The sequence below is a fragment of the Falco cherrug genome, chromosome 3 (assembly GCF_023634085.1).
Source record: "Falco cherrug isolate bFalChe1 chromosome 3, bFalChe1.pri, whole genome shotgun sequence".
Lineage (NCBI taxonomy): Eukaryota > Metazoa > Chordata > Aves > Falconiformes > Falconidae > Falco > Falco cherrug.
In genome coordinates, this window is record NC_073699.1 from 15,211,497 (window position 1) to 15,234,882 (window position 23,386).

The 23,386-nt window shown below is 46.0% G+C and overlaps 1 protein-coding gene across 1 annotated transcript in view; it reads left to right on the top strand.

Annotated features, from left to right (window-relative positions):
* Window positions 1-1,311: 1,311 nt before the first annotated feature.
* The window catches only part of KCNQ3 (potassium voltage-gated channel subfamily Q member 3), a 203,463-nt gene continuing 181,388 nt past the window's right edge, over window positions 1,312-23,386 (top strand). The window contains exon 1 of the mRNA XM_055706383.1: window positions 1,312-1,691. Coding sequence (XP_055562358.1) covers window positions 1,354-1,691 — 338 coding nt within the window. The 5' untranslated portion in view covers window positions 1,312-1,353. The remainder of the gene's footprint in view (window positions 1,692-23,386) is intronic.

Below are 23,386 nucleotides of genomic sequence, written 5' to 3' on the forward strand. Positions count from 1 at the left end.
CATGAATGCCCAGCCCTGCAGGCAGTTTTTTACTCAAGAGCAGCTCTTAGAGAGAGGGAATGTTTCTATTGTGTGGTGGCAGAAATCCCAGGACACCAAAGGTGCAGGCCACACAAAAGCTGTCTCTTCCCTGCAACCAAGAAATGGAAAGGAAAAGGGTACAGGGCTGTCAATCCCATCCCTTCGGGATTTAGGTGCGGGGCTGCACCGGGGTGCATGGACACACGCTAAAGCGGAGACATAGGTGTGTGTGTGGGTGGTGTCTTAGGTCCAGCGGGTCAGGGCAGACCCCCTCGGGGCTGCAGCTGGGCTTGGGCTCCGGCGCTGCTCCCTCGGGGAGCCACCGGAGGGGGGCGGGTCTGGGGGGGACCGGCCGCGCGGGCTGGGGCAGAAGCAGCATCTCCCGCAAGGGACCCGTGCAAAAAGCTGCTCCCCGGCGGGGCTGGGGACTGCCCGGGCGTGCTACCCCCCAACTCCCCCTCCGCGGGCAGAGGCTGCCGGTTCAGCTCGGCTCGGCTCGGCTGAAAGCGAACCACATCGGCAGGCAGCGCCTCCAGCCGCCCACCCGCCGCCTCTCCCGGCATCCTTCATCCCCATCCTCCCCTCCTTCCTGCTCCGGCGGTGAAAGCAACCCCCCGCCGGGGGCCGGGGATGCCCTCCCCCTCCTCTCCCTCCCCTCCAGCCGCAGCGGGGGAGGGGGGCTGTGATGCTGCAGGGGGATCCCCGGGTGTCGAGCGGGGTCTCCCCTTCCGTCGGCTGCCGGGATCTCCCCGCTCGGCGCCGGCGGCCCCAGCGGCGGCTGCTGGGGGCTGGCCACCGGGGACGCGGGCGGGGGGCAGCCCCGTGGCGGAGGGCCGGCGCCGGTGCCCCACGCAGCGTGGATGACTAGACACCCGGGGCTGGGGGAGCGGGGGGCGGGCACCCGGCTATTTGCTGGCTGCATACAATGGGCCACTCCCTAACGTGAGGGCTTGGGGGGAGGCAGGAGCTGGGAGGAGGAGGAAGAGGAGGCGGGGGGGGGGGAGGGGGGGGGGAGGAAGGGGCTCGGGCATCGGGCTGGTAAATAAACTCCGCGATGATTTCCCTCCGTTGCGGCGGCCCAGGTGCCCGCCGGCGAGGATGACCTGACGGGGATGTGACTGCCTCCCCCCATCCCACCTTTTTTTTTCACCCCCCTCCCTCCCTCCATATATATATATATATACACACACACATAGATACATGTGTATATATATATAAACATATAAAGAAACCATCCAGGGGGGGAGGGGCGGGGAGCGCGGATCATGGCCTTGGGGCTCCCGGGGCTGCCGCCGCCGATCCGCAGCTCGCCTCCGGGGCCCGCCGGCGACCATGGGGCTGAAGGCGCGGCGCGGTGCGGCGGGCGGTAGCGCGGCCGGCGGGGCAGCGGCGGCGGCGGGGCGGCGAGCGGCAGCCGGCGGCGTTGGCGACCCCGAGCAGGGCTCGCTGGCCCTGGGCACCGGCGCCGACCGCGACGGGACGCTGCTGCTGGAGGGCGGCGGGAAGGAGGAGGGAGGCAAGCGGAGCCCGCCGGGGCTGGGGCTGCTGGCGAAGACCCCCCTGAGCCGCCCGGTGAAGCGGAACCACGCCAAGTACCGCCGCATCCAAACTTTGATCTACGACGCCCTGGAACGACCCCGCGGCTGGGCGCTGCTCTATCACGCCTTCGTGTGAGTACGCGGGCGCGCAGCCCCCGCGCAGCGCGGAGCGGGGCTCCCCCGGGGGCGCGTCCCGGGGCGGCGGGGGGCTGCCCCCCCGGGGTGCCCCCCCGAGGCCACCGTTTTGCTTTATCATTCTGGGCGTAAGGCGCTGCGGGGGGCTCGCTCCAGCAGCGGGGGTGGGGGGGCACGGGTCGCATTCCGGGCTGTGCTGCTGAGCGGTTTTACTTTTTTTTTTTTTTTTTTTTTTTTTTCCCCCTGTCGTCGGGTTCTCCGAGCTGAGCAGCTGCTGTTGGGGCCGGGGCTCTCTCCTGGGCGTACCCCCGCGTTGCCTGGGGGCGGCATGCCCCAGCCTGTGTGCCTTAGACCCTGGGAAAGGGATGCCAGAAAGACCAAGCTCTGGGCAATTTTAGGGCTCCGAGTGCTTCAGGGGAACACCGCTGGCTTCAGCTCAACCTCCCGCGTTGCGTTGGGTTGAACCAGCTGTTACAAACCCCGAGCGAACGGGAGCTTTCAGTAGTTGAAAGCGTCAAATGAAAACCATCGGGTTTGGGGTCCATAAGCGTCACCCCGCAGCACGTGGAACCCAGGCACCGCAGCACTTGTCAGCCAGAAAGTTAAACTGACCACCAGGGAACTGAGATGAAATAAACTCCTTTTGTGGCCCAAAGGTGACAAGTCAAGTTAATCCCCACTGTTTTGCGTGCCTGAAAATTCTGGTCCTTTCAGTTTTCACAAGAAAGATAGAAAAATTAGATCTGTTTGCTGCATAGAACGGGATTGGCTGAGTCCTATTCAAATAACTGTGGTTTTCGGTGTTGTGAATGTGTTTGAAAACTGACGGGATTATCAGTGATCACGGTGTTACTGTTTTTCTTTAATGCTGTAATGTGTGCCGAGCCCTGTGTGGTAGAGGATTTAAGCAGTAATTTCTGAAATTGGTTTATTTGCCAAAGACAAATGAAGTGCTCCAGGCTTCACGGGCTGTGAGCCTGGAGCTGGGTCTTGGGAAGTCTTGATCTTTGGTGAGGTCTTTACAAATAAACAACTTGAGTGTAGGGCTGCGATTTTACCTCCAGGCAAATTTCTTGCTGGTGTTTGCAGGGCTTTAGCCCTGGGCGAGGAGTAAGAGGCAGCGTTCACTACTGATGTGCTGCTGTGTACCCCTCACTCGTTGCTGCTCCCCTCTTTTGTTTTCGTAAAGTGGGACTTAGGTTCCTGCTTTACAGCTTAATTTCTGTGGAAAATGTGGACACTGGATGCTGTGACACTTTTTCAGTTCTTGCGCCCCTTTTTGCTACAGGAAAACTGTTAGCGGGCAGGGAGTGTCAGCATTTGGGGTGTATTATGTTGGGAAGGCTTTTTGGTCTGGAGCTTGCTGTTCGATCGTGCTCAGTATTGCATAAAGCTGCTTCTTGTTGGGGAGAGCTGTGTCTGGATGGAGGGGCACCCCATTCATCCTGCCGTGGTCAGCCCCCCCACACTGCATAAGTGAGGCTTTAGCACATGCCAGAGTGTTATGAGCAGTTGGCATCTCTCTGTGGGCAGCTGTGGCAGCTGGGTCAAACCCATGCCCAGGCTCATGTCTGGATATAAGCAATAGGACAGTGGATGAGTCTAGAAAGGCTCAGGCGAGCTGAGAGATTCGTGATCATTTGCAATGGTATAAGAATTTCCGGTTGCAACATTTGTTTTAGATAGCTCTCTAGACGTGTGATTAACCTGAGGATCCTCATGCAATATGGATCATAAAATGAGAAAAAAAATTGAATATGTTTGTAAGGTTTGATGCTTCTTAGGAGTGGACCTGACATTCTGTGTGGCCAACTTCTCTTTGGGGACTACACAGTTCTGCAAAACTGAGATGTGAGTCTGATCTGCTCGCATGGAAGTCAAGAAGTCTTGTTACTCAATATTAACTCAACATTAATGAGAAAAACACTTTTAGGACTTCCTTATCCTTCAAGGAAGTAAAATACACAAGTCCTGGTCTGTCAGCCCACCACAGACATCCCACCCCTTCCCAGGACACCCAGGGGGCTCAGCAGTCCAAGGCTGCCACACTGTGTTTCTGTTCAGTCTTGGCTCCTTCTGAACTCAGGAGAAGTTGTGGGTTCTTACCTCGCTGTAGGATCAAATCCTACAAAAAGGAATCTGCCATAAGTGATGGAAGACCATGCTGAGATTTTCCTGACAGAGCTGGTTCCTGTGACTGGAGAACGATGGCCTGCTCGAGAGCAGGAGCAGTGCAGTGGGAAAGCAGCACCTAAATTGATATCCACAGTCTGTTCTTTCTTTCAGATTAACTGTCTTTTAACCTTTTTCCTTCTGAAAAGGACAGTCTCTCATGCTGGAGGTGCTGCTATGACACTGTGTAGTGCCATTCCAGCAGCCCCTCATGCTTCTTTTCACACTGGAACAGTTTATGCTTTTCCTTGGGTAGGTGACAGATTGCCAGCCCTTCCATAAAATCTACAAATTTAATGCTGTTTTAATTTTTGAGAAAAGTCCCATTTATCTTAATGACATGCTACACTTTGTCTCAATATTCTGAGTAACTTTTCAATAAACACTATGCAACCAAAATTCAGAGTAAGAAGGTTCCTCTCATATTAAAACAAAACCAAAACAAACCACACCAGAGGATAAACAACTGAGGGCCAAAAGGGATTGCAGCATGGGTGGATGTGATGGGCTCCTTATAGATCCAAACATTCGGGGGTGTTTAATGAAAAGATGATGCAAAGGGCTCCAGTGCTGTGTATATCCCAGGATTTAAGAGGTGGGAAGCTGCTGATGGAAGAGGGTTGCAACTTTCAGGACACGCCGAGGGTGTTGTGTGGGGGCAGGAAGGGGCTTTGCAAGGCTCTTTGCAAAAGCTTTGGATGCCAGAACTTTTAAAAGGGTGGTACAGATGGGATCTCATTAAATCGTACAGTGATGCCCATATGGCTGCAAAGGGGTCATGATCCTTTGTGTATCTCACTGTTATAATGTGCACACAAATAAGGTTTGATGCGGTGCCTGCTGTAGACGCTCCCTTTACTTTAGGTGGGGTTAGAGCTACTGAAATGCGTCAGTCTATTGAAATAATTCAATGAGAAAGCATAAATGTGGTCAGGCCCTACCATGCCCTAGGGACAAAGATGCAGGGGAGAAAGGGAGAAATTCCTGGTGGCAATTTTAGTGTTCAGCTTTCACTGGCGGTGATTTACGGAAAGTGACATGAGATAATTTCTTTGTGATTCTTCCTCCTTCCTCGCTGGGCACAAGTGAGTTTGTCCAAGCCTATCCTTATAGCAAAGAGAAAGGTGATTTGGTACTAAAGAAGCTGATTTTGTTTCCTTCACCACTTGAAAACATTTATTCTCTGGCAGCTCTGCTAGACAGGGGATTTACTAAACATCCAGGAGGTTCCCATCTTTCAGGACACCAGAGTTCACAGACTTCTTGGCAATATGGCAGTATCTAATGGCATAGATGGTAAAAGAAAATTGATTTTCCCCTGAAAATTTTCACCTTTGTAAAGCTAAACTCCTGTTGAACATTTTCATTAAAAAAAAAACCAATCTTGTTTAAGCTTTGTGGTTTTTAATTTGGAAACGTCTCTTGGGGGTTGCAGGTCATGCTACAATCTATCCCTGCTCCTTTCTGAACTAGTCTCCCTGTAGGTATGACTGCTGTTCCTGTGATGTACTGTATTTTCCTTTGTGTTGAGCAACGCAATATATTGTATGAAGCCCCTGTGATTGTTCCTGGTGGGATGTGTACTTTGGCCAGGGATACCGACTTGAGACCTGTTCACCTCCAGAAGCCATCCAAATGCTTTGTTTATGCACAGAACCATAAATGAAGCAAATGAACCGGATCATTTTTAATTGTAAGCATTTTTTTTTTTTTTTGGTAGATAATGAGCAGAGTCCAGAAAGATTACAAAATAAAGATCCAGACTGCACTTGCAATCTGTGGAAAATTTTCAACCTGACTTAAAGAAAAAAGAGGCTAAAGGAGAGGTAGCTAGGAGATACTCTTATTTTCATACCATTCTCTGAGACAGCTGTAACCTTTAGTTTCATGGAAAAAGAAGACCAGGAAAAGGCTTGGGAGTAGGTTTTCTTTTGTGGGACAGTGTGTAATATTGACTGCACTCTGCTGGTGTAGATCACCACGGCATGCTTGCTGATGAGAGAGGGAACCGTGGAGAACAATTGAAAACCATTCCCTATTTGCCATGCAATCTTCTTTCAATACCACTTAATACCTGGAATAAGAAGAGGAGGCAGAGTCATGCGATTCAACAAATCATCAATATTTCTGGGAAGCACCAGCAAGCACCTCTTGCATGACTGATTGTAGGTGGGTGGTTTGCAGAAAAGAGTGTTGCAGAACTTGGGGAATAGGTTGGAGGTCTTGGAACTTTCCGTTATTTTCCTCTTAACCCTTAAGGAGATACTACGTAAGATGTGCTGATCCACCAGCCTGTGTCAGCCATCTGTGGTGATATGGGAATAGGTTCGGGGTAAAAAGAAGGACAATTATGAATCCTTCCTTGGCCTGTTTGGCATGGACTTGTCTCTAAGTGAGTCCCCAGAGCAGCAGAGCAAGCCTGGTCCATTAGCAAGTGCCCTTTGCTTATGTGTTCGCCAATACGAAGTCTGTTTTAATTATTTATGCTAATTCAGCGTAATGCATGGATAAATATTCTGCAGTATACTTTGTAAAAAATAATGAAGTCTTAGTCATTGGAGACCTCACCGCACACCTCTGCTATTCCATCTCCGCTGAGGCTTGTGGAGTCCATCCTGGGTTTGCGTGTGGTTTAGCGAGATGTGATGGTATCTCAGCCACTGGGAGCAGCCAACATCACAGGCTGTAGTCACTGGCTGCTGAAAGCTGGGGTTTGCTGGTAGGAATGAGAAGGGGCAGCAGAGCCTGGGGGAGCCACAGCCTGTATAATGTGGGTGGCTTAAGATCCCCAACTATAGCTTTGGAGTCACTTCAGCAGCTCGTATGTGCCCAGTGCTTCTTTAAGCACGCAAACTACCTCTGAAATTACAGGCCTTTTGGTGGGAATAGGTGGGTTTTCACTACAGCCTCAGATCTCCTTGCAAGGGCCTTGGTGCCCATAGCAAGACGCACTCCCGGAGTGGGTACCCACAGGTTGGGTGGGTCAGCCTGTGCACTTGGCACTGCCATGGCTACACTGCTAACTCGCTGAGCTGTGGAGCTGCTCATGCCTGCTTGATTGATGTGTTTGTGGGAGCTGCAGGTGCACAGCTGCCTGTAGCACAGGCGTACACCTCAGTGTCCCCCAAAACCCCTTGGGATGCAGGTCCCTGAGCAGCCTCTGCAAGTGCAATCTGCCACTCGCACCAGGTGATGCAGCCTTATAGGGGTGGGCGTCAAGATCCATGAGGGATAGTGCAATGTACGGGTGAGCATTGGAGCCACCAGCAACAGCAAATAGCAGCTGGTCTTTCAATGCTGTCAGCTCAGCCCAGGAATAAGCCCCTCAGAAAGAACTCATAGCGCCTGGTGTAATTTCTATAAAACAAAACAGTCCCAAATTTCATCATTTTGATGAGCGGAGGTACAGCAAAGCCCCTCTGTCAGCCAGCAGATTTTTTTCTTCTCTTTTGAGAAAGCTGGTAGTGAAAAGCAGCACCATCTCAGTGGTACCCTGGCAGTCCTGGAGGCACTGTCTGTGGTAAAGCCCAGGACTAGACTTGTCACAGTATCTCCAGCCCAGCATCTGGGAGTCTGGTTGGAGGTACCACTTGGTTCATAAAAGCCGTCTCAGTTTCTTCTTGTGTCTCTCTTTTTCTCCTCACAGCAAACATCAGATCGTCACAGGGCACAGCAGGGTCTGGGCACTTCTGGGTTGGCTGCCAGGCAGCAAGGCCACGTGGGTTTTACTTCTTTTTTTTGGACCTGAGTTTTAATGGAGATTAGGGAAACATTTTCAAAACGAGCAGTGAGAGACTTTCCACACCTGTTTTGCTCATTTTAGTGCAGAATGTAGGAACATTCAAAACAAACTTAATGGAAAAAATAGTAACTAAAGACTATGCATATTAACAGTGGGATTAAAAAAATCTTTGCATACATATTACGCCAGTAATTTACCAAGTACTGTGTGCCTGAGTGTGTTCAAGTGAACATGAAGGTGCCCCAGCAGTTTCTACTTCTCCCAAACATCACGCCAAAGGCTACTCACCCAGCATCTTTCTGTTCTTTCTTTGGGGCTCCCTGTATCACTTGATTAAATCCTTTTTATTTATAGCTTAGCCAACAAAAAAACCTGCACGTGTATGTAAAGCACAATTCTGTGCCTCTTGGTCTGTAAAAATCCTTTCCAGCAGTGAGATGTATGTGCAAGGTCAGGTGATGTTATGCATATTCAAGGACAAGGTCTGAACCTGAGTAATTTCTGTCTAATTTAACAGCTGTAAGAAACTTTCCCAACAAAATCAGTCAAGGGAGTGTTAAGTTCATTTATATCTTGTTTAAAAACATAATAGATTGGTGACCTTAGACACAGCCAGGCAGCTGGGTGTTTGGGCCCTGCATGGTATAAATAAATGATAATGTTTATTCTTGTATTTAATAATGGTATATTCCTTTCTTGTATTTAATAATGCTATATTCCCTTCTTGTGCGTGGAACTTTACAGAAGGAATGGAGCCACAGAGACATTGCATCTGCTATTGCTTCTGGCAGATACTGTATTAAATGGGCTAACTTAAATATTAATAGCTTTACAAGGAATATGGTCCACAAAAGCTGTTAAGTATATGCTGCCTTCTGTCTTAGGATGATAGCTGGGAAACAGCATTTTCTGTGGAAATAGGGACATGCCCAGGGATATTTAGGTTCATGGTAACCTACTTTGGAAAAAAGCACTCTGGGAGAACTTTCAGGCTGGAAATCTGTAAATTGCATTCCTCAGCCTTAAGTGAGCAAACTGATTAAGAGCATGTTTAACTTGGAGCAAGTGAAAGGTCCCACTGATGTCAGGAGGAACCTATCCAAGGTGACACTGAGGTCATCCCAAGCAGAAGAGTGTGACAGATTTGGTGGAAAGCATCACTAGGTATCATCACCTTCCTCTGCACAACAGCTTGCTGCTCTGCTTGGGCCTGGTGAGGTGAGATCCTCCTAAGCTATAGATCAAGGCCTGTGGTGGATCTTGTGGAGGATCCTCCACAGGCCTTCATCCCCTCCATACCTTAACAGCCACCTCTGGTTACAGTCACCAGGATAACAACTTGCCCTCCTTAGAGGCACTGCCTTTTGCTCATTTGTGTGGGTTTTGAAAACCAGGCTGGAGTTATGTATCTCCAACACTGCTAAATCTCAGTGTGGAGAGGTGCTGAGACCCTGGCATGATAAGCATCCGGTGCCTCTTGAGGTGGCATGTGCTCTCACTCCCTTCTCCTACATGCATTTATCTTGCCAAAGTCTTTTCTACTTCACTTTTTTTAGGTTGCTGGTAGATGGTAGTGGAGCATTACGAGTTCATTGTATGGCAGTGGCAGTGGAGCAATCCTAATCCTCTCTGGGTTGGCTCTTGTCTTTTGCTTCCTTAGACTTTACAGACTTTATTTCATTTTATGGGTACTGGCATCTCGCTTGTCCTCCCTGTTGTCAGAGTTGCATGGATGTGTTTTGCATTCCATTGCCAACCTGTATTAGTCTGTGATTGTCATGTTGACTCTCCAGTGGTGTTTTTTAAACTCAGATGCTTTTAATTTTTACTTTCTTCTGTCCTTGCTGGTGTTTTGATCACCTTCCAGATTAGTACCTCGGAATTCTGTTAATATTCAATTTAATTCTTTTTATAGATCATTAAGGAAGCACTTAGTAAGACCAGAACTAAGAAAATCCATTCAGCATTTCACTAAATAGCAACTTCCCCCCTTCCTGGTTAATACAATATCATTTTTTATGGCTTTATTTATAGCTCTGAAGCTGGTTTTTAATTTTATGTAGTTTCTCCCAGTCACCTGAATTAATACTAGAACTAGACAGTGCACCTATGTCACAACAGCAAATATTTCCTCATTTCTTTTTTATTCAGACCTGATTGTTGGGCTATGTTTATCTGTTTAGTTCAGTAATCTGCCTTTAATTGTTATCTTCCCATCTCAGATTTTTCATGCTTTTGACATGGCAAGTGTGTATCTCGTATAACAAAATGATTCAATGTTCCTAGTGCCATCCACCACTAGAGTAGAGCTAAAGCAATGCTGAAAGCTTTACCCCGATCCATTCAAGTCCTAGTTCTTATATATTTTATAGGAGCCATTAGATCTGGCTAACACCTGACTTTGGGTGAACGACAGAGATGTTAATCCTAAACCAGAAGACTCTTTACAGGGCATTCCACACTGACTGTAAATATAGAGAGTCTAAAATTTTCTGTTTCCAGTGGGGATGTTGTAGAAGCAAGTACAGCTGTTGAGGGTCTGATAGCGAAATCCCCCAAGCGCACGGTGGGGAGCTGCCCACCAGGCTCTCAGCAGTGCAGCATCAGCTCTGCTTATCTTTGTTCCCTTCATGCCGCTCCATGCACCACTCAGAGTGTTTATGAGGAGGGATTACACCCTGAGGAGGGAATGTCAAGAGCAGCTGATTGAAATTGCAGGGGAATTAATTTAGGAAGGTAATTACACAAACTGGAATTTGCTTTTCTACCTTTGCTAACACTGCTGCTCTTGTGAGACATGCTGGAAGAATTTCAATGCACACAACTGGCTGGGGCTCTCTGATCAGACCTCAGACACTGCACGGTGGCATCAGATGCACAGGGCCGTGGCTCAGGACCAGCCTTGCACTGCAGCTATGGCAGCAGCTTTTTTCATGCCTAGAGAAGTCATTAACCATGTCTAGACCGATTGGCAAAACCGTGTCAGGGATGTTCCCAAGCAGTGATACACACTGGCCGGCAATACGACATTGCCGGATGACCCGTGCCATGGTTTTAGTCTGAGACAACTAAGTGGCTGGGGGTACAGCAAGTGTGGTGACAGACCTGGGACCGCTCCCAGTGGGCATCTGTGTGTGGCTCCCTGCTTTAGAGGCAAGTGAGGTCGGTGATATGGACACTGGTCATGCCAGCTGGCCTCATGGAAAGAGAGCAGGACAGAGTATCTTTGAGTTACTAGAACAGAGATAATTGTTACATGTGAGATCTTGAAACTTTGAGGATATCCTCCTGAGTCTATTTAAAAAGCCACTTTGCTTTGGGATAAGACCCTTCACTTAGATAAAGACCCAAGAAATCCTACCCCACTGAAATAGTATAGGTTTCACCCTATGTGTGTGTCCAATAACACGTTTTGTTTTCTATACCCTTTCCTCTTCCTGTTCATGGGACTCTGCCAAGGCTTTTGCCTTTTCTGTTTCAACATTCCTTGTGCTGATCAAACTCCCATGGAAGTTTAAATACTTCACCCTCACATCTAGGCATATTAGCAAAAGAATATTTTTTTGTGGTACTAATCCAGGAAGAAGAGTCCAATGATCTTTCATTACCAAACTTCTTATATCTTGTGTAAAACACAGAAGAAGATATTGCTAGTTGCCTTGTTGCTGATATTTGGACATTTCTCCTGATTTTGTCTCATTCATTATTGTAGGTGTTGCTCCATTACCTCATCAGGTCCTGGGTGCAATGACACTGTGCAGAGGTGGGATCTGGCAGATCATGTTCATGGCAGTTTCTGCTCTCTGAATATGGCATTATCACATGGTGCATTCTCAAATACATTAATCTCTCCAGTGCTAAATTACTTAGAACAACTGTATTTCCCCTTTTCTTCAGGGCTTGAGAGGCAATCTCTCAACATTCACAATGGGATCCATCCATCTAACACTTTATCTGAGGTAGCTGTCTGGACTCCTTTTATAGCTGCTGAAGAAAAACAGGAAATAGAACTTTCTGGAGCACAATTAATCTCATCCTAAAGATGATTCTAAAATAGGTGAAATTAATTACCTCTCGAGTGCCTGAAATTTTCCACCGACTACAAAGGAGACCTCAGGTGACTAACTTGAATTTAGGTATTTACAGTGGAAACACCTGGCAGATAGGAACCTTTTTGCCTGACCTGAAAGGCAGGACTCAAAGCCACGTTAAGATAACTAGATTTAGATAAGTTCGTGTACAGTTCTGTGTGCGCAATAGGTATTGAAGTTCTCTTTGTAGTCAGCGGAGATCGAGTCAATACAGTCAATAGATTTTATGGTGCAATTCATCCAACCAGATGTAGGGGACTGCTTTACATGGAGATAAATCACAGCTTCAGCTCCATTGAGCAATTCTCCACTGTCTATAGCAGGAGCTGAGGTGATGATCTCTGGTAAATGTCTGCAGTAAAAGCTACTTTCTGACAGATGAGTCCTACCTCTAAAGGCACGAGGAATATGACTTTTACTATTATATTGGCTTTTACTAATATTAGGCTCAACATAAAATTCTAATTCCCTTCCCTCAATAGCTGTGCGTATGTGGCTACTTATTATTCCAGGTCACACAGGTCTGTAGTCATCCCTGACATTATGCCAGAGAAAAATCTGATGATGTAGTTGATGTCCTCAGTTTCATCATCCTACTTAACGCTGCCGATTTCAGTAGCTTTAAGATATTTCTCTAGTTGGGAGTCTTGAGTTTATCTTTCCACTTTCCCTTTGTTCTCTTCCACTTTCTGTTTGTTCTCTGGTTTGCTATGGGGTCTATCTCCCTGAGCCCTCCCATGAATTTGCCCTTGATTTATAATCATAGTTGCAGTTGATCTTGAGGTCATGCTCAAACCCAGACTTTACCTCTTGTACCAAGCTTCAAATCCAAGGGCTGCGATTGTCTCTGTTTTCCCTCCATCATCTTCTGGCCATTCGGGATTTACCTGGGCACAGGAATTACCGTGGTGGGAGTTTGCCTGCAGCAGTCCCGCTTCTTCCTATTCCTGAAATTCTGTCCATTTGCATTGCTCCTCTTATCTCCATCACTCAAAATTAGCTCCCCAAATCAATGAACAGACAACACTGTGTTCTAGAAGGTGTCTTTTAGGGACCAGAAGACACTTTCTGGGTGGCTTGGACATTGTCCTTTTGAAGCCTGTAACAAATGTAGAAGGTCAGTTTGAACAGCCTGGAATGAATGAGGCTGATTGTGAGGGTTGTTCGTAGGCTTACACTCTTTTTTATGTGCTATAGTTTTCCCTGTAAAGCTGGAGACTTCATAGATATCTATGGTAGGAACCATTCAGTATTTTAGAGGGCATACTCACTTTCATTCACGAGCTGAATCAGTAAACTAGCGTAATTGAACCTAATACTGAAATCATCAGAGAACTGGACAAAATCTGAATGCATGAAAATGCCCTGACACAGGGAAGTATTTTTGGGTGGTGGTGTATTCCTTTAACAGCTGCTAGTTTGTGTTTTGCTTGTTTTTGCAGAAATCCTGAGCCAGCAACCTCTTTTAGTCATGTCAGTGCAAATGTAGAGTAAATCTATTAAACTCAGAACAATTAGATTTGGCTGCTGCACCACAAGCTTGTTCTGGACCCACTACAAAATCTTTTCATTTTATGCTGATATTCTGCTAGCACCAGAGGCCAAGGTCAAGGTTCTCACCACTGGTGAGGTAATTCCCTGCAACAGCAAACTTGCCCTCCTAGTAAGGTAAGACACTTGAGGAATGGGGTAAATAGGAGAGATGGAGATCCCCTGGCAAGATAGCAAGTGAGCACCAACCTGTCCCAGAGCTGCCAGTACTCACACCATGGTGTTCGCAGCTTGTTTCCTTCACATTAGGAGCTGGCTTATTAAGCGTGGAGTCTTTCCTTCCCTCTCTGCTCCCCAGAGTGGAGAGAGGATTTTTCCTCCCTCATCAGCACAGTTATTTATTTAACAAATACAGTGCAGATAAGCTGGGGAAGTTAAGCAAGCAAAGCACCATCTTTCTGCCCATTTCTTGGTGTAGGTCGTGTCTGATGTTGGAGCTGTAGGAACGAGTTGACAACTACAACCATAAAGCGGTTTAGTTTGGAAGGTTTTAGAGGTCTCCAGTCCAATCTGCAGAGCAGGGCTGACTTAAAAGTCAAATCAGGTTGCTCAGGACTGTACCCAGTTAAGTTTCATGCATCTCCAAGATCTGAAATACTTTATATTATGAGGAGTGATAAATTTGGTCGCACCTCTGCACCTCCCAGAATATGTTGTTTTATGCATTTCTCATAATGAGCACACTTCTAGGCCCAGAGTCATGGAAAGTCTTCCCTCTCCTTTTCATTCAATCCTGAATATGCATGGACAGAAGTGAGACGTAACATCTGGACAGGGATGCTGGCAGGTCAGCCCACTCTGGAGGAAACAAGGCTTGTATTAACCACAAAGTTGCTTGCCGCTGGGCTAACTAGCACCGATGTTGTTTAGGTTTGGTGTACTGACACTGGGAAATACTAGAGGTAATCTTTAGTGTAATGAGTAGAGTTCACTGAAAATAGGAAACCTTTCCCAAAGGCTTCTCTTTTCTTTTTTTACTGATGTTGTAATTTGACGTTTCCACCAAGTTTTCATTGTTCAGAAGAGTCATTCAGTCTCCAGGAATTTATCCCTACTCTACACCTCCTTCTGACTTTCCCATCTCTTTCTCCGTGTCCCTTCCTCACACAATCCCATCTTCTTTGGTGGCATTCATCACCTCACTACGGAGGTACAGCACCAATCACTGGATCATCGAGCTGTGCTCTGTGTGTGACCCCTCAGCCTTTCATACTTTACATAACTACAGCAGTAGAATTCAGTCTAACTTACTCAGTTGGCCTAAGTGCTGATAGCAGTTTGATGGAGCTGACATAACAATTTGTCTCTTACCCAGACATAGCTGTATTTACTTTTTGGTCTTTTTTATACCTTTTTTTTAACTGACCGGACTTTGACATTGACTTCACCTATGTCAGGACTAAAATTGTGCCTCTAATTCCCTCAGAGTAGGGACTCAATAGGAATTACATTGTCTGTAATGTGCGAGGTAGTTTTGATGCAGGAATTGTCTCTGAATCACCTTGTGTTTCACCATCATTAGTATCTTTTTTAGGTTGCACAGCTCCCTGATATTGAACCCGGCATCTGGTGGTAAGGTAATCCTGCTGGACTTTGAGCACAGCCCGAAGTTAAGAGTCCTTATGCAAACAGCATCACTGTAGGAGAAGCTCTTAGAGTTGTGATTCAGACCTTCTGAGTCTTCTCAGACTCTGAGATTCAGATACTTCTGAGTCACTGCTCCTGATCACTCTTTGCTCCAGGGGTGATGGTGGTGTTAGAGAGTTATTTATTGATGACCTGTGTAGGTAACCGCTTTCTTGCAGTGACTCAGCTGTTCTCTCCAGAAAGAGGGAATATGAAGTGAAGGTGTACACCCATCTCTCTCTTCCCAGAAAGGGTACAATCTGAGCTAATACCTGTCCCTTGAGTTTATCCACTTTCCTGGTTATCCACTTTCCTGGTCTCAGTGGAAGGAGGAAGAGGTTTAGGAGCACCACATACAAGTTAACCCCTGATCTGCATGCCACTTTGTACACAGCCTGAATCACACTTGCAACTGTTGCTCCCAGAGTCAAGAAGACAATAAGAGGTCCTGGTTTGCAGCTCGGTTTTCTGCCAGTGTTGATAAGCAAGAAAAATAAAGGATGGGAGCTCGTGGTCAGAAGATTTTCTCTAGTGAGTGAGCATATAGGCAGGACTGAACGCTGTGTCTTGCTGCCTGAATCACTGCATTCCCCAGCAAATGGGATGAGAGGACAGCGTTGCTCCCAAAGACCAAAGCAGGACATAATCACCTCCAAAGCAACACTTTGCTGGAGATCATAGGAAAGCTTTTGTATTATAGAGTAGTATCTCATAGTTTTCTGGAAACAGTAACTCTAAAGAAAAGATTATTAGGATGAGTGAAGAAAAGAGATTTTGGGCAGATGGAAATGTGTCAGTGCTCATCTTCAGTGGCGGTGTTTGTTTTCACTTATTCTACCTTGACATAATTTCCAAGCAACTTGAAGCAGATGATGTATTTATAAGCACTAATCTGAGTGCTCCATCAATGCTTGTTCCAGGCTATGAAGATGGGGAGTTTGTGTTATAGCAGAGGGCTTTTTAATTGCAAAGATAATGATATAGCAACAGTTGGAAGATGATGCAAGATAAATTCAGGCTATAGATAAGGTCTAACGGGGAAGCAGATATTAGCTTGAAGAATTTGCACAAGAAATTATCAATTTTCCACTTGTTATTTTTAAACCTGACTTGGAGAATTTTCCGAAAGACAGCTGTAGGCTGTAGCTTAGCTGCAAAATATGGGCTTAAATCAATAATTCTGCATATTGTTGGCTGGTGATTAAGCAGGACTTCAAGTTCTAACCAGAAATATGGTGGAGGTTTGGTTTTTGGGGGTTTGTTTGTTTGTTGGATTGTTTTTTTATTAAATTCAGCAACAGATAAGCAGACAAGCAATGAAGTAACTCAGGAAAAAGAGATTCCTCTGTTTCATAACGGGATTGTTGACATCATAATGTAAAGTAGCATAAGTAGTAGCTGTAATAGTAATTGAACTGGGATTCTTAGGGCTAAATGTAGATGTCTTCCCTGTTAATGTCTAAACATGGCCAAGTCATTTCAATCTCCTCAGTTGCCAGTAGGAGTATTGGTGATTGTTCAACCCATCCTGAAGTAAATGAGGACACTGATAAACCACATCCTGATTACCAGAGATGATACCAAATAAATAGATAACCCTTGACTATAACAGGAGCTTCAATACATAGCTTAGGTGCAGACAGCTACATTACAAACACTAACTTTAAGTGAGATGAATCTCATCCTAATCACATTGTGGAAGGCCTTGCAGGGATAATAACTTTACACAATACTCTGGACAAGAGGTTAAAATAGAGCCAGCTTCTTTGACCTTAAGATGACTGCCCCAAATATTCAAGTCTTATACAGTCTTAAGCCTGGAACACCTTTCTCAGAGCAGGTAAATACATGAGCCAAGATCATCAAATTTCTGCAACATCGGATTCTGATTCATCTTGTACCTAAATCTTGTTGTGGTGCCTCTTAAGTTCCCATTGTGTTTCTGCAGGACTCTGGTGATGTCCCCCAAGCTCCAAGTATGTGCAGAAATGAAAGGTCGTCTAGCATAGCTTTGCTGGACTGGGCTCAAAAATCATTGCTGGTTCCATTGGGCAATGTAGTCCTTAAATTGATAACCAAATAATAATTGTCAGGATGTGGGTTTTTTTTGTTTTTTTTTTTTTTTTTTTTTGTCTGGAAAGGGCCTCAAGTTAATGTTATCTCATCCAGGGCACAAATATCTAGATGTATCTCTGAGTTATTTTAAAAAAGTAATTGCAATATGGTCATTCCTTCACAGCTGTCAGCTCTGTTGAAGAGTGGGATGTAATTTTTAGGTGTCCATGCAGTCTCTTTGCCACTGATCCTGCAAGGGGAACAGATGGACCTGTCTGGTTTCTGCCTTGTCCAGAGGGGGGAAAAAAAATAAAATTCAGCCCACTCGATTGAAAAAAAAGGTGATGGCAATGGAGTAAGCAATAAAGCCTATGTTTTTTTTAGAGTGAGGTAAGAGTAGCAATGGTGCATGGGAGAAGCTGGCAGCTGTGAACACAGTTCCAATGATGATGACAAAACAGCAGGTGAGCTGGAGAAGGAGGCGAGGAAGATGCTAGAAATAAAGCTGCAAAAGGGAGAAGAAGTGTAACTGTGGGAGGTAAAACAGAAGAAAGAGGGAATTAAGGCTACTCTTGTAGGTGAACGTGTCAGGCATTACTTAATGAAGGTGCTGCTTGTATAGAGAAAATAACTTAATTGCCCTCCTGGTGCTTTGGTGCCTGCTGTGGGCAAGTTGCCTCTTTTCCTCTAATTGCAAAGTGTCTTCTGTGTAAAACCTGTCATTGCTGTTGGCCTACATGGGAGACCCTGTGTGCTCCGGGTGGACCGAGGACAAGCCCAAGACCTGGTTCAACAGTAAGGTGTCTTGGCCAGGTAGTGGTGGAAAATAGCTGTTTGTTGCTTAAGGTATTCCGGCTCTGTGGGCAGCCAGGGGACCGTGATTTCTGATGTGTATCCATCTTCTTTGTAGATGTCACGGCTGTCATCTTCACTTGGCAGTACAGAGCTATGAGTTACACGCTGGCACCCAAACAGCAGGAGAGTTAAACTTCATTTGTTATTTCAGTGCAGAGCACAGCCCTCAGAGCTGAGATCCAAGGACAATGTGTGTTGTGGCCGTTTGGGGCTGATCCTGGGACGGTGAACCTCCCTCTGTCCCCTACATGCTCATGGTTTAGCTGAAAACCTGAAGAAGATCTGAAGAATGAAGAGACTTAAAGGAGCAGTATTCAAGGCACGTTAAATGTAACTTCAGTGGTGGTGGTGGTGGCGAAAAAGAATAGTTTCTATTCTTGAGCTATAAAAAGTGATGCCAGTGAGACACAAGGCAGGTTACACTTCTGCTTAAACAGTTTTAGGGGCAGTATCCCTGTTACCTCCAATAACAGCCACGCAGGAGCATCTGTAAAGAAAAGGCAAGTTTAGCGCTTAAACGCCCTGACCCAGAAGTAAGCCAATGCTGGCATCGCAGTCAGCCGTCACTGTGCAGCAGGGCAGTGGTTTAGAAAAGGTTAACGAGCAACTGCCGGTTCATCTCCTTCCTCCCTGATGCTCAAGCCCTAGGCTTTAGTGGGGTAGCCCTGGAGAGACAGTGGCTGCCACTGTTCCTGCATCGGAAAGCAGCCTCATGCCAAACCAGGCCTGAAAACGTGTTTCCTTTAGATGTTGCTGGATGAAATGACTACCTCTGAGGGGGGGTTCTTTACCAGTTGGATTGGGGTTCTTTAGGGTGGTACCACTTGGTCAGGTTTTCCAGTTTTTCTTTGAAACAATGAATCCTTTTTTTCTTGTATTTTTGTGGGGGTTTTTTTGTTTTTTTGTTTGTTTTTTTTTTTTTTTTTTAAATGGGCACTGTGTCTGCCATGACATATCCTGGCTCCACAAACTGGGGAATAAGAGAAACAACAATAAACCTAGAAGTCTGCAACACTGTGAAAGGCACATAAGTGGGATGATGATTTTACTGGTTGTCTCTGTTCTCATGGCCTGACAGCGCATCTCTTCAATAAGTTTCTTTACTTTTGTGATTCACGTAATGCCTTACCCTGCAACATGGTATCAAGGTGCAAGGCCTTTTGTAATTCTCTGCTTATAGTTTTATGTCATCTGCAGGTTGGTAGGGTTTTTTGTGTTTATTTTTTTAAGATTAGGCAGAGGAAAGTCTCTGGTCTCATTCTGAGTCAGCAAATCTAACATAAAATCAGGCTGTTAGAGATTAATCTTCATGTCATGGCACCCTTTTTAAGCCCCCAAATAATTTTAAGTGCAGATAAGGAAATTATAAGCAGTTTGCAGTCATGTGATAAGCTGAAATGAATGGGAGGCAAATGTGATGGCAAAGGTGATGTCCGACATACCTATGAATGTGTGTTTGAAATAGCACAGTACCCCACAGTCACTGCAGCTCATATTCCTATTTGAATGCAGTAAGTGCCATTTTACTAACCTAGAAAATATTTATAATGTATTTATACACGCTATAGAAGTACCTTCAGGGACAAGCAGAGATGAAAGACCTCCCAGAGTACCCAGACTCCTTCCAGCACTTTTAGGTCATATCACATTGCTCTCCATCCTTTTCCTAAGAAGCTGGTGAGACGCACCACCCCCCCCCCACCCCGACTTCCTCATCGAGATGCAGTCCACCCTGCCCAGCTGTGTCTCTTGTGCTGTGCACTGCCCATACACAGCATAGAGGATCCTTGCCCCAGGGTGTGTCCACGTTTGTACACAAGACATGGAAAATGACTACCATTACCAGCTGGGGCAGGTATAATTGAACAAAACCCCAGTTATGATTACTGCAATAATCAGTAGTCTCGGTGCTGTGGTATTATCTGTGTTTTGCATGTGTGGCACAGAAACAAACCTCTTGCAAGGGAAGACTGGAAGGAGTGTAGCACTGGGTTTGCTGATTCTCACAGACTGCTCCTTCCTTGCTCAAGGGACAATGAAAAGGAGGGTGTGAAAAAAGTGGACGAGTAAGTAGGGGAAGTTGGTATCACTGGTGGAAAAGCAAGTGATGTCAGTCCAGGGGGGTAGCAATGGTTCATTATTATTAAACATTCTCCAAGAACTGGGGTTTCAGCCCTTCATGGTGTGTGCTGGGAAGACATTGGGTATTAAAGGTCAGGGACCACTTGGAATGACCGTTCTCTCTAGCCTTGAAACAATATGCAAAAGCCATTCCCAAAGCTGACATCCTCACTGGCAGTGTCTTCAGTTATGCCACAGATTAAATTACTTCCTTAGGGTACCTCTGCCTTGTCACTACTCCTGAGAGGGTGAACTGTGAGCTCTGGTGGGGCTCATTGGTAATGAAAGGTGTGGACACAGCAACATGTTGATCATGCTATTTTCACTTCCAGGGAGAGAAGACAAACCAACTAAAGGCTGTCATGTTTCAGGGCTGTTAATTCAGCTTCTTCTATAGCAATTCAGCTCACCAGGGATGAAGGAGCTTCTGACTTTGGGACGTGGGGACTATTCTGCTCATAGTGCTGGAAAGAGTGCAGTAAAAAAAGTGGTGGCATTTATTGAAGAACATATATTGTTTTATGGCTGGTGTCTCACACATGTTCCTGCCACTGCCTGTACTCCCATGCAGCTGGCTGCTCATACACAGTGTGTGATGGGGTGGTTATTTGCATCTAATACAACTGTTTGGCAGGACCAGTTCTGTTTGTGTTTCTGACTGATCTGGAGATCATAGATTTATAGAATCAGAGAATCATTTAGGTTGGAAAAGACCTTTGAGATCACGAAGTCCAACTGTTAACCCAGGACTGCCAAGTCCACCACTAAACCATGTCCCTAAGCACCACATCTACGTGTTTTTTAAACACTTCCCAGGGACGGTGCTTCCATCACATCCCTGGGCAGCCTGTTCCAATGCTTGACCACCCTTTCAGTGAAGAATTTTTTCCTAATATCCAGACTAAACCTCACCTGGCACAACTTGAGGCCGTTTCCTCCTGTCTTGTTGCTTGTTATCCCCAGATAACAATGATATCCCCAGAAGAGACCGACCCTCACTTGCCTGCAGCCTCCTTTCAGGTAGTTGTAGAGAGTGATAAGAGTCCCATCCATCTTCACTCTCAAACCATGCTTTTCAGCCACATCTCTCTCAGATTCATATAGAAGCTCCAGGTAATTATGCAGATTTGTTTAATTCACTTAACCTGAACTCTGCTGTTCCCTCATGTTTCCCTGAGCCTACTCACACTGAGGGACTGGACAATTTAAGAAATGCATCCTCTGTGCATCCGCTACCCTTACCTGTAGTCTGTCTAATCTCTACCCTTCTTAGATTGGAGTGGCCCATCTTTGCTGGAAATACAGAAGATTTAGGGAGGTGACTGAGAATAGACAACTGTGTAACACAGGTTTTCTTCCTCTTCTGTGCTACTGTAAGCTGGTAAGCAATAGCATTTCATGGCAACTGCTGCTGCATTTTGGGTGATGTATGGGCTAAATCCTATGCACAAATCTCAAGGTGTGTTGTGATCCTTCTGATGGCAAGTGCTCAGCTCATATATGTTGTTTAGATTGTTAATTTATGCAGATAGGCTGTGGTTGGCTTTGTTTCTGGCAACTCTGGAAAGCAAAGCCTGTTTTCATATGCCAGGATCTCATACGGGGTGCTGCTGTATGCAGGTGATGTGGGCAGTTTTTACACAGGTGCTGGATTTCACTTGCCTGTCTAGCTCTCGCAGGCAGTAATCTGCGTCTTCTCAACAAGCGGGTCATGTTGCAAGGTGTCTGTTTTAACTGGGGAGGAAAGCTGCAGCGAGGAGAGATGGGCCAGAAGGGCTGGAACGGGAAAGAAGATTTTGTAATTTCAATGGCCAAAAATGTGGTGACACTGCTAACTGGGATATAGAAGGTTAATGGCTGAACTTTGCTAATTTTTCAGTAATTAGGGGAGGGGGAGCAAACAAGGAAAAGGGAAGGGCAGTTCATCTGAAGGAGGACATTAAAATGTTTGTGTTGCAGCAACATCAAGAACCTAGTTATGGTCTGTGGTCTCACTAGGCTACAAGCTGTTCAAATTCAAGATAACAAACTGGTCTCTGTCCCAAAGACCTTACAATTTCAGTGTAGTAGAGCAATTAACAGGTGGATCCAGAGGAAGAGGGATGAAACAAGAGCCATTGGCAGTACTCCCGATTTGCCCTCAAAAAACTGTTTATAATGTTGTATATACCACAAGAACGGATAATTTGAGGAAAGGGTAATAGAAAAGTCAGTGAGGTAGCTTCAGGCATCTTTGCATCTTCCAGGCAGCGCAACTAATCCATTTGGGGCGTGTGCAACAAAGATCTGGCATATGATTGCTAAGGGCTGGCACAGCTCTGGGAGAAACTGCTATTCCCAGCAAGGGGCGAGAGAAAGCCCAGGAGGAGTCATGACTCAGAGGGACATTTCTCAGTCAAGTTGGTCTCCTAGCTTTGGGCTGTGCTCCGGCAGCGGCACTGAAGCCCAGCCCTTAACGGTAAAGCTTTCTTAAGAACAGCGTGCTGTGCTTTGCAAAACATAGTGGAGGGCTCCTTGTGGGACACCTCTACTCGGTGTCTGCTCCTCAGTCTTAGCTGTGAAATACGGGGAGATCCTGGATGAACCGTGCAGGGCTCGAAAGATCTCGTTTCAGTAGCATATGAATTAGCACTTTCTGCTGTGAGATGTTTGTTGTGTCTCAGGAAAAAAACCAACGATGAGCCCCAGTACCTCTCTCGATTCAGCTGCAGATGGTTTTTCCAGAAGGATCCTTGTCTAGTCTGTTAACGCATTGGAGGTTATCACTGACAACATGAATGGAAAGACAAATGAGTTAGCAGCTCTGAATAGCACGCCGAAGGGCTCTCCGATGAAACAGTTGCATTTCCATATATCATAAGCTGAGCTGGAAGCTGGCTGGATCTTCTGGTGAAGATGAAGTGAACTAAGAAATAAACTTGCTACAGAGAGGCCTGTAGTGCATAAATGCCAAAAACATGTTTCTGGCAAAACTGTAAGACACTTTGCCTCTCACCATCTTTCAGTGTTGTGTCCTTTGGCTTTGTCGTCTGACTGCCACAGGGAGGAGCAGAGGTTGGAAATCAGAATTATAAGTGTGCAACTACTTTTAGAAATGCTGATGTGGTGGCATACCACTGCTCACTGATTTATTTAAATCTCTGGCTAGAAAATTGCTGGTTGTGGAGGAATGAATAAGGAGAGCTTATTCTGGAGACAACAATTGAAAAACATTAAAAGTGAACTGGATGAAATGTCTGTTGGATTTCCATCATTTCTTGTAGTAGTCAGCTATTAAAAAAAATAAACTCCCTTCAAAAAACCAAAAGGCTTCCAAGGTACAGAAAGCTTTTATGCCACACTTTTGACCTGGCAAACTGAAAATGTACCGGGAGAAGCTGCTTAGTGTATGTACATACGGCTTTAAGTTGGAAAAGTAACCATTTTAAATGTCACTATTGATTTCACAAATGACTCTATTGGTGTTGAACAAAGAGGCT